General features: G+C 43.5%; 1 protein-coding gene across 1 annotated transcript in view; it reads right to left on the bottom strand.

Moving 5' to 3' along the window:
* LOC149797355 (scavenger receptor cysteine-rich domain-containing group B protein-like) overlaps nt 1-291 on the bottom strand; it is a 49,710-nt gene extending 49,419 nt beyond the window's left edge. The window contains exon 1 of the mRNA XM_089960749.1: nt 157-291. Coding sequence (XP_089816875.1) covers nt 157-198 — 42 coding nt within the window. The 5' untranslated portion in view covers nt 199-291. The remainder of the gene's footprint in view (nt 1-156) is intronic.
* Between the last annotated feature and the right edge of the window lie 18,317 nt (nt 292-18,608).

Below are 18,608 nucleotides of genomic sequence, written 5' to 3'. Positions count from 1 at the left end.
TGGGGGGAGGTAGGTATTTTTTCTGACTAGTTTTGCCTGAATTTTAGTACGTACAGTCGATCCATTAACTTTAAGTCTGATGATTACATTCGAGCGATCCTTGTCAGAAAATACATAAGTAGCAATAACAAAGTACAATAATAAAGGTGTACATACCAGCAGCGACATTACTGGTAAGATCATTTGAAGAATACACATGGTGACGAGCTATCAGATCACGCTCTCATCTCCCATCAGACAAGATCGTTACGTACTTTGAACTCAAGCTGTACTTGAACCCTCTTATGATTGAAGTGTCATACTTATTGTCAATCCAGACACACGTACCTTCAATAGCTTCAAGTGGAACGAAACGAAACACGCTTTTATCATGGGTCAGCCTACTGGGCGTCTCTTACTTGCGATAGTTCATTGGTGGAGAAGACCGGTCGATTGTTCTTCACGTGACTTTGTGTTGAGCGGATGTTTCGAGAGACGAAATGACAAGAACACAAATTGTGTTAACCATCAACGTTTGTTTTTTTATAGCTGCAAGTGTGATTAAATTAATATCGAGCTACTAAAATAATATGCGATTTGCATAGCTAAAAATGAGATTTAAATTAAACAGATTTTAATATACATTTAAGTAGGAAACAGTAGAGTTTTACGCAAGGATTACTGATTACTGTTAAATTTGTCTTTCCCTCTGCAGTGACACGTATCCATGATAAATCATTGTGGACTTCTACTAAACTCGTATTCGTGTGTGCTTTTATCAGGGTTCACGCGAGAAAGCACCCATGGACCCTCAGTTTTTCAGCCTAGTGTTCTTATCGATCGCGGCTTCCCAATCCAGTACTGTTGCAGATAACTGTTCTGCCCGCAACATAAACTTATTGATAATATTGTCTGGCCATACGTTTAGTGGTGTTGTACTTAAATTAATCTGAAATAAAATTTGATTTTGCACCAATTCTCAAAGTAGATTTGAAACTTTCTTGGACTGGCCATCCAACAAAACAAACTTTTTGATGTGAAAACAAATTGAATTATTTTACGTGACTAGTTAAGAATTTCGAGAAAAAGAAGTGTTATACCATCCATGACTGCATGCGTGTGATACGTAAACGATCTGCATCATTATTTCAGAGACTTACTGTTAATTAAACTACGTACGCGACACGAACAATTTATTGACAGGTCATCTGGTCTGAAACAAACTCTGAGCTTCTAAAATGACATTTGTCACTCTAAAGGCTGATTCAGGGTTACATGTTCACACCACTGTAAAATGTCAGACAGCTTAAGATAGCAGTATGCTTTATTTTATTTTTTAAAAGAACTAAATCCATCAGCAAGTACAAACAACAAGTACAAACGAGCGAAGACTCACTTTTGTAAATATATATTAGATAATTGCAGTGAGTATATATATATATATATATATATATATATATATATATATATATATATATATATATATACACGCCGAGGTCATCAAAGATGATGGTTTTGCACCAGTCCTCAGGAAGTTTGATAACAACATCGGAGCAGATACAGGATGGTATCTTTCCAGTTGTATTAAAGCTAAAGTTTCCCTATAAAAAGCGTTTTTATTGTTCGAATTATATTCCAACGGCAGCGTTAGTCAACCGCTGATAGTGATAACGTGAAAACGTAAAGACAGCTAGTGCATCGAATGAGCAAACGTATTTCTACCGATAAGCCTAGAAAATACAAGTTAAATATTGGTGAATTAAGTTTGGTAACGTAGAAATACATTTACAGGGTAGTAACATAACAACACACTGAAGAACTCACCTAACGTATCGCCGTTAACATGCTCACTTGTATGAGCGACGTTCAATCAATTATTCTATTTGCAAATGAATGCGAGCGAACTCAAGTTGATATGTTGTTATTCATCAGCAAGGATAGCCCAGAGGAACGGTACCATAATGTATAAATAAAAATCTTGTCCTAGTGGTGTAGCAGCACATCAAGCAACAAACTTTGACTCTCGTCACGCAACAGTTACTTGATGGCCATAATAATATGTGGGAGAGTGAGGGAGAAGCCTCAACGAAAATTCATGCCGGAAGCCAGCAGGAACATTTTGAAATTAACAGATGTGCAAGGGAAGATGAAAACACTCATATGTCATTTACGCACACTCTGAATGCAAAAACGTCCCCGTGGAAACTGTTCCCTCTGTTCCACGGAATACAAGACAAGTTGGTGAACAGGTCCTGTTGTACTGCTGCTCGAGGTCGGAGAAATTAAGTCTGCAAAGCATTTCTCGCCAGCAAACACGATTATTACCCGCGTTGGTATTTTCAAGTTCTACGCGACGACTCATTGCTGGATTTGTAGTTGTCCCTTTAACACCAGTAAATGAGTTCAAGATCATTGTCACATCTCTGGCGAGTACAGAGGAGCATTACATATATTTTTCTGGAACTGTTAATTTAGCCGAGCAAACATCGATTTCAACAATAAGTGTCGTTCCAAACAACATCGAAACTACATGGCGTTTCAATTGGATCAAGTGGAGTTCATCGATCCATGGTAAGTTCTCAATTCCGAATGGGTTAAACTCGTCAGCACTTCTGCGGCTAGATGCAATGATCGCTCGCACGTCAATAAGGTAACACAGTGCCCGATGAACCTGGATTTTTGAAGCTGTTTTCGTGCCAAGGAATTTACCTCTATGAATACACCAACCAACATAAGAAACTTTCTAAAACTTAGTTCCCACCCATTCAAGTTCCATTATGCGCTCTCATGCGAAGATATTTCCAACGAGGTTTCGTATGTCGAAATGCCCGTGACTACCACTACATGTATCTGCGCACTGACGTGCTTGCACATATATTTTCGTGATATATCTATACGTACATTATAGCTCGATCCCTCGTACTCCTTTCAACTTCGGACATGCCTTTTGGGGTTTGTTGCTGTTGAAAATTAAGATCTAGTTGAAACTGCTAACGGACATCGATAACTATTTGTTCCTCGATCTTGGTATCCGTGGGGAAATTTCCATGATGATTCGTCGATACGATTGTGTGAACAACTCGTGTGTGGGCGGATAAGATCCTACGTTCCGAACAGTTGCATTATTTACATGGTTTTTAAACGACATACAGAGATAGGTAATATTTCATCCTATGCTGGGATGTGAATTTTCGTGGATCAATCCGTGCAAGTTGGTGTAAAATAAAGTAGTACGAGAGAAACATGTGGGGGATACAATATATCTAATTAGTGAACTTCGTTGGGTTTCTCACATTAAGACACCTCTGGATAGTTTCCTTGGCGCAGGTAGGTAAATCTGCCACAACACTTGTTTGTCCAGTCATGCTTTGGCGACCCCGTAAATAGCTTTTTCTGCTCTCGCCAACTTCCCAATGGCTGCTTTGCCTTCCAATAACCGCATGGACTTAATATATCATCAACATTGGCTGTTCAAAAGCCCTGTTTGTTTTCTTGAGGTCATCTCCCCAGCTTTAAGCTTGGCTTTCATGCCTCTTCTGACAATCCCTCGATCCTATTCAAGTCATGGATAAGATCCACGTCAGGTTTTGGACGTACACGAATGAAGATCGATTGATGCAGTATACGCGAGATCATGTTTATAGCATGCGGCATCGACGTGGTTATAGGTTCTTCTCTGGGTTTTGGTCTGTTATTTGAATCCACTTATAGATTCAGCCGTGTTACATGTTAGCAATAAGTCTATCCATATATATGTATTTCGCTATGAAATACATGCCACGATACAGCGTGTTGTTCTAAATACTCAGTGACAGCACGGCGATGTTGATCTCGTCAATGAAACCATAAAATCACATGTTTTTCTGACACTCACTACAGCGAGAAATCCTTCAATATCGAGAGTGCACTTGCGTCTTTGCGAGTTTATGGTAGTTTGAGTGATATTCAATCGATGCCATTTGGGAGGTTCACCGGGAATAACTCGTGTTTGTGTCTAACTCTGGCTCAGCTTGGAAATTTGTTGGATTTCCCAGAGGCGTGTACAATATTACATCAATCTGTGATGTGATGCGGTGGGATTTGATTTGGTGACCGGAAAGTTCCACAATTTTCGTATGTACACAAACCCACACTCAGATTTGCAATGTCGATTGAATCTTCACAGTACGCAGTGGTTATTGCACAGTCCTCACTGAGAATGGTTTTTGGTAGTCCCGAAGATATTATAAAGATTCTTGAACACGAACGAATCTTATCGCGGAATATAATATCGAAGCAGGCATTGCCAGCATCATATAGACATATCAGGTTAATCTAGCTTGAGACACCAGTAGTAAATGGGGTGAGATTAGCGACAATGGGAATTAGCATTACAGAGACCCCTGGGTCAGATTAGCGACAATGGAAATTTAACATGGCGAAAAATCGTGGGTCAGATTAGCGACAAGGGAAATTAACATGGGAATAATTCGTGGGTCACTCTAGCGACAAGGGGAATTTAACATGGAACTATAGTGTGGGTCTGTCTAGCGACAAGGGGAAATTAACATGGGGAATAGAGTTTGGGCTTTTGGGATTTTTTTTTTAAATTTAAATTTAAATTTAAATTTAAAAAAGGGGTAGGCAATGGAAAGGCTATCTCTTTTCGAGAAATATGGTTGGCCCTGAAAAGGGCCTTTGGGTTTTTTCTTCTTCTTCTTCTTCTTCTTCTTTTAACTTCTTAACTTTTTCCACCATCCTCTTATTTTGTCCATCATTCCTTTCTTCTTTTTCTTTTCTGTTTCTGGTATCCAGTCCGGGTGACCCATGGCTCGGAACTTGGCCTGTATTTTCATCCAGTTGTTATTCAGTTGGTCGAATTCTAATTTCTTCTTCTTATTCTGTTCTTCCTTTCTTTCTTTAGTCCACCTTTCCTTTATGTTTTCTACTTCTTGGGTCATCACTTGTTTCATTATTTCTTCTCCTTTTTTCAACCTGTTCAGTCGTCTCTTCATATATGACAACTCCGTCCAATACACTATATGTTCTAGGAAGCACCGGACTTGGATGACATAATCCAGTGCTTCCTTCAAACTCCCCACTCTTACATAAGGTGGGTCAATAAATCCTCTTGATTTGTTGACTTCATCTTCTATCATTCCTTCTATTATATGTCTGGCGGCCTTTATACGTTCGACTTGACTGGTTACCAAGTGTTCTTTATCTTCATACTCCCATTCCTTTTGTATCCTTTCTATAGCATATTCTGCATCTATTATCCAGAAATAGATATGCCTCAATTGATTAAATAAATCAGTCACTTGCGTCATCTTGTCTAGATTATTCTTTGTAGAATGGTTGGAACGACGAATACTGTGCGTTCTTATACGAAAAGCGCGGACGTGAAGGAAAACATCCCCCTACTTTTTCATTTCATATAATAAAACCCAAACTATACTCTCCACATACGCTAAGAAACAATTAACAAAATCCATAATCTACTATCCACACAATCGTACGTGAGCACTTACAGAACCCTAACTATGCTCTTCACCTACGCTAAGAAACAATAAACAAAATCCATAATCTACTATCCACACAATCGTACGTGAGCGCTTGCAAAACCCTAACTATACTCTTCACATACGCTAAGAAACAATAAAGTAACCCATAATCTACTATTCACACAAACATACCTTAGCTCTTACAAGCACAAACACACAAACACATACCCTCACACTATCTTAAAAAAGAGTTAGTGTTTATTTTCACACTACTCTACCTACACATTGGCAAATTGATGGTTATTTCTTTTCTAGAGTATTGGGTAGCCCTGAAAAGGGCTGTTTTTTTTGTTTGGAACTTCATGGACACCTGGTTAATGGCGGCACCTTCCAGGCCTGGCGCCGCATACACATCTTATCCCCCAGTTACTTTTTACCTTTTGGGGGGAGAGAGCAGAGGCAGGATATGTGGCTTCAGAATCCCAATTTTCGGTTTCTGGGATTCTGAAATTTCTTCTTCTTCTTCTCTCCTTTTCCTCCTCCTCCTCCTCTTCTTTGTATCTTCTCTCCTCCTCTTTGTATCTTCTTTCCTCTTCTCCTTTACATCTTCTCTCCTCCTCTTCTTTGTTTCTTCTTTCCTCCTCCTCTCTTATCCTTCCCTCCTCCACAATGGCTTCCGCGGCCAGTTCATTTAATATGCGCCTGGCATATTCCAGATGCACATGAAGTTCCAACAGTTTCTCCAGTCTCGTGTTCATTTTTGGTGTTGATCAATCAACAAAGGTAGTTGGACTGCCGAACGAGTTTCAATTTATAGTGAAAGCGCGGACGTGAAGGAAAACATCCCCTAAAAACATAAAATTGATCTTACCTACATCATGACCAAAAAACAACAACGCGCGGACCTAAAAGAAACACTCACTCACATTTTATGCTACCCATCACTATTTTAAAATTTTTTATAAATCACTTCAATAGACTATCCACATACGCAAAGCAATCCAATCTAACCCCAAATTTACACCTCAAACACCAAAAAAAGACATCATTTTAATCTACTATCCATACCAACTTACTTAACCACTTACAAACACAAACACACAAACACATACCCTCACACTATCTTAAAAAAGAGTTAGTGTTTATTTTCACACATTGGCAAATGGATTGTTATTTCTTTTCTAGAGTATTGGGTAGCCCTGAAAAGGGCTGTTTTTTTTGTTTGCTATGGCATTCTTTTTTAGTTTCTAAGAATGCGATGTCCTCTGAGGATAGACTTTCTGGCGATAGGTCTGCTTCTTCGAAAAGAGAAGAAGAACTCTTTGGTGTCGATACGACAATCGACAAAGCCTCTGTCAGCTTCAGGTTGCTGCTGCTGTTGTTGTTGTTGCTGCTGTTGCTGCTGTCTCTGAAGTCTGTACTTCTCTGTCCATTCTTCTTTTTCCTTGTTCATTTCTTCTCTGAAGAGCTCTTCTATCAGGTCTTCAGTGATTTTTAACATTCTCACATTCTCTATTTCTTCTGGCTTCGGTATCAGACTGTGTCTGACCCTATGCAAATTCACGTAGGCTTCGTTGAGCTTAGCTAGTTTGGAGCGCATCTTCGTAGGAGGATGAGTCGATAATGGATGGTTAGACTGGAAGCAACCCCGGTTCTTAAAGTCAAAGCGCGGACGTGAAGGAAAACATCCCCCACACGGTTTTTGAGTCGCAACGTTTAGTGAGTGTCATGAGAGGGATAGTAAGAAATGAAAGAGCATCAATCCAACATTCTTATAGCTAAACAAAAGACAAAGGCATTTTTTTCAAAACACAACATTTTTTATTCAAAAATCACTTAACACTAAACAACAACAACTCTAACATTTTTTAACAATAATTCAACACTAAAAGTTTCTCCACTAGGTAAAGAGGGATAACAGTCATCCATGGTTTCTAGTAATCTAGGATGACTTCTCTCAAACTGTTGATTTCTATGGTATTATCGAATTCTGCATACAGGATGACGTTCACCGTTTCATCAGGGTCTCGGTCTTTAAACTGAATTTCCACACGAATCTGGCCGGATTTTATAGGGTGGAAATGTCCCTCGTCGCTGCCTTGGTCTGGAGTGAAATCGAAAGCCCACAAAGCGTAGCCTCCTGCATAATCCTCGTACGTAATACCGTGACTGGTATTGGTTCCTAACTGTCCGGTGGCTTCGTACAGGGACAAGTACGATCTCAAGTAATTCTTCTTGGTAAAGTCAGGTTCGAAAGGTCGGGTACACAAGGTCTTGCCATCGCGACTGACTTCGATTTTGGACACGCCAAAGTGTTGAAAGTAGAAAGGATTTTTTTCGGCAGCTCCGTTGAAGGCTGTATTCTCGACGATACCAACGATCAAACGTTTGGGTAACTGTCCTTGGAACAGATGATCTTCGATCATGGATCGCTGTCCCTTGGGAATGGTGAAGGTTTTCACTTCCACGCGCCGTATGGGATACTTGGCGGTCGTTCTGCTCAACGTCTGACTGATGTCGTTTCCCACTTTAGGTAACACTTCCACACGGCGTACGTAGAGTCTGGCTTCTAGGATTTTGGTTTTGTAACCGTCACTATCAGCCATCAAATGGAAAGCGGCACTGCTACGATTCAGTCTCAGGCGGACATCCACCCCGTTCAGCAAATACTTTTCTTGCAACCACATGTCCAAATGCAAACGATCCATCAGTTCTAAACTTGTGTCGGCTCCCGTGATTCTCTTTCTTCGTTCTACAAATCCATCATTGTTGTCTTTCTTTTCATCAGTTTCCAATAATTCAAACTTGGTAGGTTCGTCAGCTTCCCATACCACACAGGCATTGAGATGAGTGTTCTTGGCATCTATTCCGTACGTCAAGAGATTTTCCAGGTAGGCACAATAAGGGTAAGTATCCATGCTGCTATTGACCAGTTTGTTATTCAAGTACAAGTCCACTCCACTGAACAAGGAATGCATGAAATTGTTGACGGGAGCTACTGCTTCATCGTCTATAGCACCTCCAGTCTTATCTAGAATTTTGACTTTCAGGTACAAGTAACTGCTATTCAGATCGATGTAATCTTCAGGCTGTCCTTTGATTTCAAACTCGATGGGAGCGGAATCGGTCAGTGAGGAGACGGGGTGAAATTCCACCCACTGGGATTCTTGCATCGTCATCATCGTGGGGGGCATGGCAAACAGGTCTAGTTCCGTCTTGGAACAAGCGCAAGATTCTCGGTGCATCATTTTTTTGTCTCTTTTCTCAATAATCGAAAACGTCTAAGTCTCGAACGGTTCTTCTTTTCTTGGCCTTTCTCGCTTGAAGTCTGGTGAAAGGGTGTTTTCTTCGTCGTCTCTTTCTGCCTTGTCCTTGCTGAATGCCTGCCTCGGTAGCGTGCAGGGCATTTATATGTGTTTCTCGTTGGCCTAAAATGTCTTTGCCCGTTTGCAGCAAGACATTTTTGCCTGCCCTCATGAAGGCTTCTTTAGGGTTTTGTTTGTCGATGATGACATTTTGGAGAAATTCTTTGCCTTGCGTCAGTGCCGCATCTTTCAAGGCGTGCAATCCGCGTGTCACCATCGGTTTCAACACCGGGGCCACCGAACGAAAGGCCGATTTTAACATATCTCCTAAGCCGTGTCCTCGCTGTCTAGCAACCCCATCGGTACACTGGATACATGACTTAAGAGTCGTGAGAGAACCGTTTTCGAAAATGGAGTTTCACCGTGACTTTTCCTTTGGTGAATGGAATATTTTGTCCCAAATCTCCTTTTATAGCAATGTTGACCGTGTCCAAATACGACTTGCTGACCGGCAAATAGTGAGGATGGACAAATTCGCGGTGGACGTGGTAAGTGTTTCCACCTTCCTCGTCAGCGTTCGTGGCAGAATCTACTTTGAAAGGAATGACACGCAGTAACGGTACGGAGGTGTGTCCCACCACGTTGTACTCCACCACATCGGAATACACGAACATCAAATTCAGTCCTTGGTTCAGTTCTACCGGGGCACGAAATAACTTGCTAAAAGACTCGTTGTCATAAACGATGGGTAATTCGTTTTTCTTGATCATGGTCTTTCTCATGTTCATGTCTCAGCCCAACATGTCAAACAATTCAGGACAAAATAAAATGGACAGGATTTTACTTCGTTCAAATTTCATCAAGAAGCGACGAGCTGCTTTGTGGTACTCCATGGTGACATTTTTGTTGACATGCTCCAAAGCTTTCAGAAACACGACATTAAACCTGGAGGTTATGGTGCTGACCAAATGTTGACCACTAAAATAATAGCCTGGGGGAATGAACAAGTGATAGGTGGTGTACTTTTGTGTACGGGTTTTCTTGTCATATTTGACATTGCTATCCATCCACTGTTGCATTTGCTCGTCATGAACTTCCACATCAAAAAAATTTGATTGGGAAGGACATTGAGGACTTGGGTCGGGTGAATCATCTCTACTAAAGCCACTTCCCAATGGGCTTCGTGATCTAACTGGATGGCCTGAGGTAATTTGACCGTGTAACAGCACAACGTGTTCTTGGGAAACACCTCCATGGAACTGTCACTGGGTAAAGTTAAGTAAAATTGGTTTTGGTGACTCATAATTCCAGAGTTCTGTGGCTGTCCGAGGGGTTACTGGACGTCAGAGGCGTGTCTCCGTCTAAAATGGGGTTCTGGTTGTGATTGAAGTGGTGACTGGCACTGGCACTGGACACAAGGTTCCCGGGGTTCCCGTTCGAGGTGAATTTCAGGGAGGGATTAGGAAGCAGGTAACCGATGCAACTGCTCAATAAAATGGTCCACAATTGTTTGTCTCCTTGTTGCAAACTCAAATTGGCGATGGCTGCCCCGATGACACAATACACCACGAAGATTTGGCAGAAAAAGACGATTTGCGTTTTAGGCACACGTTCTCCACACCACACCCACAAGGGTTGTTTTTGTAAATCTTGCACAGAAGAACTAGGTGAAGGAGGAGTGGTCGACGTAGCTGCGTCTGCTGTGTGAAAGGGCATGATGGTCACTTCTTTTTATAGTCGATGACTTGCGAAGCGTCGATCCAAGAATCAAAACTGGGTGGATATCCTTTCCAACGTACTTTGACTTCTTTGACAAGTCGTTTGCCCACTTTACAGGTTCTGCGTTCGAGAATGCTTTCGATGTCGTACACGTCGTCTTCTTTTTTGGTCACACGTTGTAACTCGGGCAAATAAAACGTTCTTTTGAGCACTTCTCCGTTCATGTCTTCCAATTTATAGAAGGCAGGATGACGGCCATGCACTCGTCCAGTGACTCGAAACAATTCGGTCGTCCAGTTAGGTAAGTAACCTTTGTCGAAAGTGCGTTTGGTTTTGCCAATGCGCACCCAATCTCCTACGGCCAACATTCCACTTTTCTCGGGGACAGCCCTCGTCGAGGACGTACCAAACAGACGCTCAAACACCAACACTTCGTTGTCGGGAGTCACGTCTTGCGGGGCACGTCCGATGCTTCGATGGTAAGATTGGTTGTACGCTTGCACCAGGTGCGGTAAGATGTCGATGTACTTCAGAGTGTGGTGATGCGTAAAATATTTCCACATGCGTTCTTTCAAAGTGCGTTGAAAACGTTCCACGATGCTGGCTTTGGTTTCGGGATTCTCGGTGGTAAAAAAATGAATGTCACGTTTCTTTCATTCTTTTTGGAAAGCCTGGTTCAGAAATTCGGTGCCTTTTGCCGTTTGCCATCGAAGAGGGTGACGACCGCTTTGTTTCAACACCCGTTGCAGGGCTCGCACTAACTCGCTGATCGATTTGGAAGTCAAGGGCACGACCCAGGCAAATTTGGAAAAGACGTCGATGACACAAAACAAATATTTGTAGCCACGATTGTAGCTGGCCAAATGAGAGACATCGGCTAAATCGGCTTGCCATTGATGATCGATGCCTTCCAATCGGGTGCGACTTCTGGCAAACTTGCGTCGAATGGGTTTGTGTAAAGTGTAGGTAGCTTGTTCTTGTAACCATCGTTGCACTTGAGGTAAACGGAGACTTTTCAGTCGCGTTTTGGCAGCACGATACAATTTTTGAACTCCTGCGTAACCTGCAGGATGGGAGGGATCGTAGTAAATGCTGGCTAAGACTTTTTCCATTTTTTGTGTTGGTTGGTGTGTTAATAAGACACCCACTCTTGGAGGATGCTACTCTTTTTCTCTTGGGGTACTTTCTTGGATTGCAATGCTTTGCGTGTGCGGCCAGCAATAGGTGTCGAAGAGGAGAAGGATGTCTGAGCGGGGGATATCGGTTCTTGTTTCACTTCTGTCTTCACTTCTGTCTTCACTTTCTTTTTCTCTTGTGAGGAAGAAGGGGTGGCCATCATCTTTATAATCCATCCAATTCTGGAGGTAGGTGGTGTTGTTAACTTGCGTACTTTTTCTGGTGGAGTTTGAAACCCTTCCTCTTCTTCTTCTCCTTTTTCTGTCTTGGTCACTGGTACTGGTGGTACTGGTACTGGTACTGGTGCTGGACTTTTCATCAAGGTCTTAAAATCTTTCAGAGTGGGTAGAGCTGTTTCGTCTAAAGCTTTCTGGTGAAAGAGTTGCAGTCGTTGCAAGAGTTGACCGTACTTTTGCGATTTTTCTGTTTCGGACAAATCTTGGCGATCCATCAAGGACTGCAATTCGTGTTGTAACTGGGACATCTCGCTCAAATGGGGATTGGGAGGTAAATGCGGGGTGTGTTGTTCTTGCCACCGATGGCATTCCATCCATCGTTTGTAAGGCACTAAAGCTAGTTTTCGTCCTTCCATGGGGTTGTCAGGGGTCGATTCTGAAATCTTGGGACTTCCGAGGGCCTTTTTATCTTGCTCCCACCAGTCCTCCCAACATGGTTCCCAAGACTCCTTTCAGTAAGGGGCCTAACAAGAGAGGTAAAATGCCTCCACGTTGGACCAACATCTTCTTTTTTTGACGAATCGGAATTTTCTTTTGAACCATTTTCCGAAGAACGTGACGATGTTTGCCTAAGCATTGTTTCTGGTGTTTGGACAAAGGGATCGTGCCTTTCAAAACGTTCAAACAACATTCGCACACGGTATCGATGATCTCTTTGGAGGCTGTTTGAATGGGTTTTTTTCGTAGGGGTGGAGAAGCTTGGACACGACAGATAACATGTCCCCATGTTTGGTTAAACGTGGTGGCAGTCCTTTCCTTTTCTTTCCTTGGGGTTTTCTGGAGGATGACATCTTTGAGTCTTCAGGAGCACCAAAAAACACTGATTCCCGACTTGGTCACAGGCCTTTTTTATACTGGAACGCGTCGCCACTGATTGTCTTTACGTCGTATTAGTTTGAGGACAGGCATGACACGTCGTGCAGGGGTACGTAACGGACTAAATCGAGCCAGTTCTTGCCTGGACAAATCCAGTAAACTTTGTAACATGCCCGATCTTTCTTGAACTTTGATTTTGGGAGAAGGTACTTTGTGAGCAGCAGCCACTGCCACTAAATTGGAAGGTCCTGCCACTGGGGAAGTTCTTTTGGGGGTCATCAACGGAGAAGTTCTTGGTGTGATCAACATCTCCAAGTACTCTTCAGTTCTGGGTGTCATTAACGGAGAAGTGGACAAACGTGAAGCTGCCGGAGACGCAGTCACCGCCGTGGCAGGTAGTGGTTTGCGAGTGTAAGGTTGCGTCCTGGCCGAAGTTCCTCTCTTGCGACTAGTTTTCTGTAGACTTTTGTTTTTCTGGGGGCTTCTTTTCTTTTTCCGGGGTGGTGGTGGTGTCTGGTCAGAGGAGAGTCCTGCCACTGGAGAAGTTATTCTTCTTGGGGACCTGGTCTTTTTCTTTTTCTTCTTGGGGCTTCGTTGGACTTTTGTCTTGGGGATAACTTTGGGGATATTAGGATCCCATCTTAAGAGTGAGCGAATAATGACCCCTCCTACAGTACCGCTCCCTCCAGGTTCCAAAATGATTTGTTTTTTGGTTTGAGTGTCGATGCGGGGATCGGCCAGTTGGACCAAAGCGACTTTGTTTCGATCGAAAAAGCGTTTGCTTTGATGAGGAATCTGAATGATTCCTTGGAGTAATTGACGTGCCGTCACCGTGAACCATCGTAAGACTTCTTTGAGACTAGCTTCTAAGACACGAGCTCGTGTTTGTGGATCTTTTTCTCGACTGATGCCATACAAGGCACGAATCAATTTGACGGGAAGATGCGACTGAAGGGACGTCATGTTCACACTGTGTGAGACAGACGAAAAAGGGTCTGAGGTTTTTATAGATTTTTTTATGGGGAGTGAAATGAAGTCGAGGACGGAGACGTGTACAGGACAGGCCCTCCGTCTTGGCACCAGTGGTGAAACAAGTGGGTACGAAATCGCAAATCCTCGGGAGTCGTAGGTTTCAAATCGACGAGTAAATAGGCGTGTGGAGTTTGAGTGGCATCGTCGTACGCCTGAGTCAGCCAAGGCGTTCCTAACTGTTTGGCTAAGACTTGCACTTGCGATTTATCTCGAGGGCTTTTAAACAAGACCACGTAATGCGCATTGAGACTGATGGTGCGATGGGCTTTACTTTGTTGAAACAAATTTTGGGTGATGTAAACGACACTGGCATTACGGTGATGCCCTTTGCGCGTGAACCACAGTTTAATTTCTTCTTCGTCTTCTCCTAACATGTCGTCGAAAATGACCAAATGGGTTAGACGGGAGTCAGAGACGATGCCGTCGTCTTCTTTAGGAATGCCTTCCACAAACACGATGGAATCGCCTTGACTTTCTCGCAAGAGGCTGTACGCCGATTGCCACTCTTTGTAACACCACACGATTCGTTGAGGGGGTCGATCGATCAAATGATGTTTATGTTCGATCAAACGTTTGACGAATTCGGTTTTGCCTGAACCGCTAGGTCCAGCAATGAGCATGTTAAAGGGATGGCGAAGATACAAAGCCTCCCAACTGGCACGATCTAAGTGTTCGTCGATGACTTTGACAGTAGAGGAAGAGGAAGCAGAGACAGCAGAGGTAGCCATGGTGTGAGAAATGTCACTTGTGACACGAAAAACAAACAAGACAAGAGTTTATATACTTTTTCAGAACACGTTTATTGAATGTTTCAAACATGAATACGAAAGACAAAAATGCATAAAAGCCAAAGGCTTAAGTACAAGAATAAAAGGCACATGATAACCATGAACGTGGAATAAACACAAGTGTCTGTACAACATGTTTTGGGTAAAGTTCTAACCAGTTCTATAGTAGGGGTAAGGTCACACAAGTGTCCTCCCGAAAGGGTCTTTCAGGCCTGTCCACGACAGTCCCGTCCTGGGTGACGGGTTCTTCTGGCACCGTCACTAACGCGGGTTGAAAAGTAACTTTTTTCCTTGAATAACTCTCGTGCATACTGGGCCACCTCTTGTGTCCAAGCCTCAAAACCCTGGTCTCGGTGATGTCCAACATTTGACTCCTAACCAATCTGGTTTCTTCTTCGTCAACGACATGGTAAGTTACTTCAATGAACAATGAACTATCGATCTTGCCTAGGGTTCCTTTTCATATACAGACCAATACCGACGTGACCGTACGGTAAGGTGAAGTGATTGGGAAGTCGCACTCGCTTCTGGTATACAATTTGATAGACTTTTTCCAAGGGTCGACTGACGATGTGGTGAGTGGGTAAACGTACAATCTTGTTCGGTTGATAGGTGGTCACTTTAAAGTTTCCATCCTCTCCCAATTGCAAGGCTTCTTTCAATACCCCAAAGTTGACCACTCGACTGGTACGATGATTCAGAGTCAGTCCTTTCACTTTGCACGTCGTGTGCACTTCTCCTTGTTTGTCCCGGTATTCGTAGCCGTAATTTTTGGGACCACCACTGACGAAACTTAGAATCTTGTCGTCGGGATGCTCGTCTGTCCAGGCTCCTAAACGGTCTCCTTCGATGTCAGGGTGCTGTTGAATCGGGTGATGGATGTAAATGCAACTGTCCGTGTCAAAGTACAGGACGCGTTCTTCTAACAGTTCTAAAGCTTCGTACAATTTTAAGCGAGCATGAACTGTCACCTAAGCCGCAATGATGACATTTCCAAAAGGGTCGTCTTGTACAAAGTCCAGATCTTCTTCGCAATTGACCAAGATCAAATCCTCTCGAACGACGTCCACGTGTTTCATGTATTTGGTTTTGTCGTGAATCATCTGGAAGTAGCGGGAAGGTTCTGTCAAATATTCCGTCGTTGTGCCATTTTACCCCACAAGCAATTTAACATCACTTTGGCAAACGATCGCCTGCCTTCGTTTTTTTCGATGTGGTCTAAAGAGATGCCTTCTTGTGCGTAGTATTTCTCTTTGAATTGTATTTGGTCTTCGGGAGTGTGACACCAGGAAGGATAGCCGCTGGCTTCTTGTTTCAGTTTCAAAAAGGCATCCACGTAGTCAGCGAAAATGCCTTTCTGAGTAGGGTCACCCTTGTGGTACTGTTGTGTCTTGGGAAAGTGGCAAATTTCGTACACTTCTAACAGTTGGTATCCCATGTCCAGAGCTTTGAACAATTCCACGCTGACCCAGGTTCCCGTCAAGGCACGTTCTTCCTGGCTGTGATGGCAAGGTTGGTCCTGGTTGCACGTTTCGGCACAAGTACGGCACAAGGGAAACATCAGTTTGCCTTGACAATGGTGAGGTAAGACGGGATGGTATAGGTTCGTGGGAGGCAAAACTTTACACTTGATCAAGCCTTCGTATTGTCGAATGTTTTTCAGGTCGATGTGTTCCGTCAACAATTGCGGGTGCCCTACAGGAAAGCGACAATATTTGCACACGTAGGGATACAGCGAACACACGTCCAAGTATTTGATTTCTTCTCCTTTCTCTTCGTCGGCTTGGTACAGCAAACAGGTGGCATTGGTCCTTCCTCCGTACAAACTATCCCTCGGGTTCAGCGGGTCCATGAACTGGTAACTTTCCACGAGGCGTTTAAACTCGGGATCGGTTTTCAAACGGTGATCGTACTCGTGTTCACACATTTCCACCACTTGGTATCCTTGCTGTTCTAACTTTAGGCGTCGCTGACAAGTGTCCTGGTACAAGTCTTCCATGGTTCGTTGCAAAAACTGATTTTTAGTGTCACGGTCAGGGTAACAGACGGGACATCCGTGAAATAAGCAACCGTTAAACTCGTACACGATCTTGGGGTTTTCTAAGTCCCAGCCATCTACCGAATACGTTCCGATGGTCTTTTCGCCTCCTCCGTTGCGGGCATGCTGAATCCATTTGTCTTCCTTGTCGCACAAGTAATGTAACCAACGTAGGGCTTTGACCGAGTATTGACGCTTGACATAGTGGGTCGTTTGAGGACTGATGACAGCCACGGTGTTTTCAGGCATGAATCGTTGGCGGTACACTAAGGAACACGCTTTGGCAATGGTGCAAGCTTCTTTCAAAGGATCGACCCCTCCGTGTTCCATGAACAGTTCTCGAAATTTTCCACAGCAACGTCGTAAAATGTCCACGTCGGAACGACAATACTTTAACATTTCTTCCTGAAAGTCGAAGGGGTCAGAGGCATGAGCCTGGTACCAAGCGTAGAAAGCTTCTCGTTGTTCGGTACGCATGTTGTCGGGGTCGTAATAGTGAGCCTCAGGTAAATGGGGTAAAACGGCGTGTTGATTGGCTTCCGTATTGAAAAAGTGTGGAAAGTACCCTTTAGCCATTTCTGTCATTCCAAACGTTTTAGGCATTCGACTCAAAGGCATGGCCAAGTAACTCAGCGAATCTTTAAACTGTACTTGTCCCACTTGCATGAAAATGATTTTGGCTCCGTTCAAAGTGACTTTAGGACGCTCGGTGCCTTGTTCCGCATAGTACCTCAAAAGAAACTGTCCATCGTATCCGGAGAAATTGTGAGCCATCACCGTGGCATGACGATGACAATCTCCGTAACGTTCGATGTCCTCTTGGCTCCACGTCTTGTCGATGGGGTCTAAGACCCATTGGGCAAAATCAGCTGACGTGTTTGGTCCCCGAAAGATTTTTTCACGCCCTCCGGGAATCTTGCTGCAGTGAGGGCAATGACTGAAGATAGGTTCTTGAATGCACTTCTCGCACGCTCGATGAGCCACGCAGAAATTAGGAATGTGAATGCCGGTCTCTTGCATACATTCGAAATCGAAAAAGATGAAATTGCCTTTCTTCTTGTGACCGTCCTCTTTCTCTGGTGGGGGTTGGTATTTTTGCACGTAGCATTGGTGTTCCAAGTCCACGATGCGGTGACAAATGTGACATTTTTTTTTCCTGAACATACGTGTGCCTTGGTACTATTGGTACGTATGCCTTGTCTACACGTAGGGCACAATCTCAGGAGTTGACAAGCACATTTCTGCTGTGAACCTTGCGTCTTCAGATGTTGTTGGTAACAGGTAGGACTGACAAACGTGCGCAAACAAGTCGAACAAGGCACTGGTCCTTCGCTCAGACAGGGTGGAGAGGCCAAACATCCTGGGCATTTCATTCCACAATGCTTGTGTTGCTCTCGATTGTTATAACCATAGTCACATTTCTCACAATAATAACTGTATCCCAGGAATCCAGTGATACTGGTAATGGTATCGAAATGGTCATCGTGATGATAGACATGAATGTATTTTCCGTCCTTAAAATCTTGGCCTCGAAACAACAGAGTTCCACGCATTTCTTGAGGGTGCACTTTCAAGGTGTAGCGTGGAGGTAGGGCATCTTGCAATTTTTGCATCTCAGGAATGCCACAGGGTGTGTCTTTGGACAGTCCGGCTTGTTGTAACAGGAGTTCTGCTTCGTTTCGTTGTTTGGCTCGGTCGCATCGTTGAATAGTTTTCCAGGTTCTTTTCCATTCTACCGTGTCGTTCTTGTTGGCATAGGTTCGTCCCACCACGATGGCACGGGCTAAACACATCTGGTCTTGAAGGTTGTTAATTCGGACGAGACTCTTTTTGGTGTTGCGAAGGTCGTCCACCAATAACATCTTTTTGCATCCAGTTCCTTGAGGAGGAGAGACGTGGGCCATTTTCAGTGTGGCTTTACCATCGGTGATGTCAAACTGGTCATTAGATTGTTGCACCTGTTGTATCTTGTCCATGACTTTGGAAGGGGTCAGTTCTGCGGGTCTGCTAAACTCGATCCAAACAGGGGATTTCAA

The sequence above is a fragment of the Sinohyriopsis cumingii genome, chromosome 6 (assembly GCF_028554795.1).
Source record: "Sinohyriopsis cumingii isolate HCF-2022 chromosome 6, ASM2855479v2, whole genome shotgun sequence".
NCBI lineage: Eukaryota > Metazoa > Mollusca > Bivalvia > Unionida > Unionidae > Sinohyriopsis > Sinohyriopsis cumingii.
This window is presented reverse-complemented; position numbering and strand designations above follow the sequence as displayed.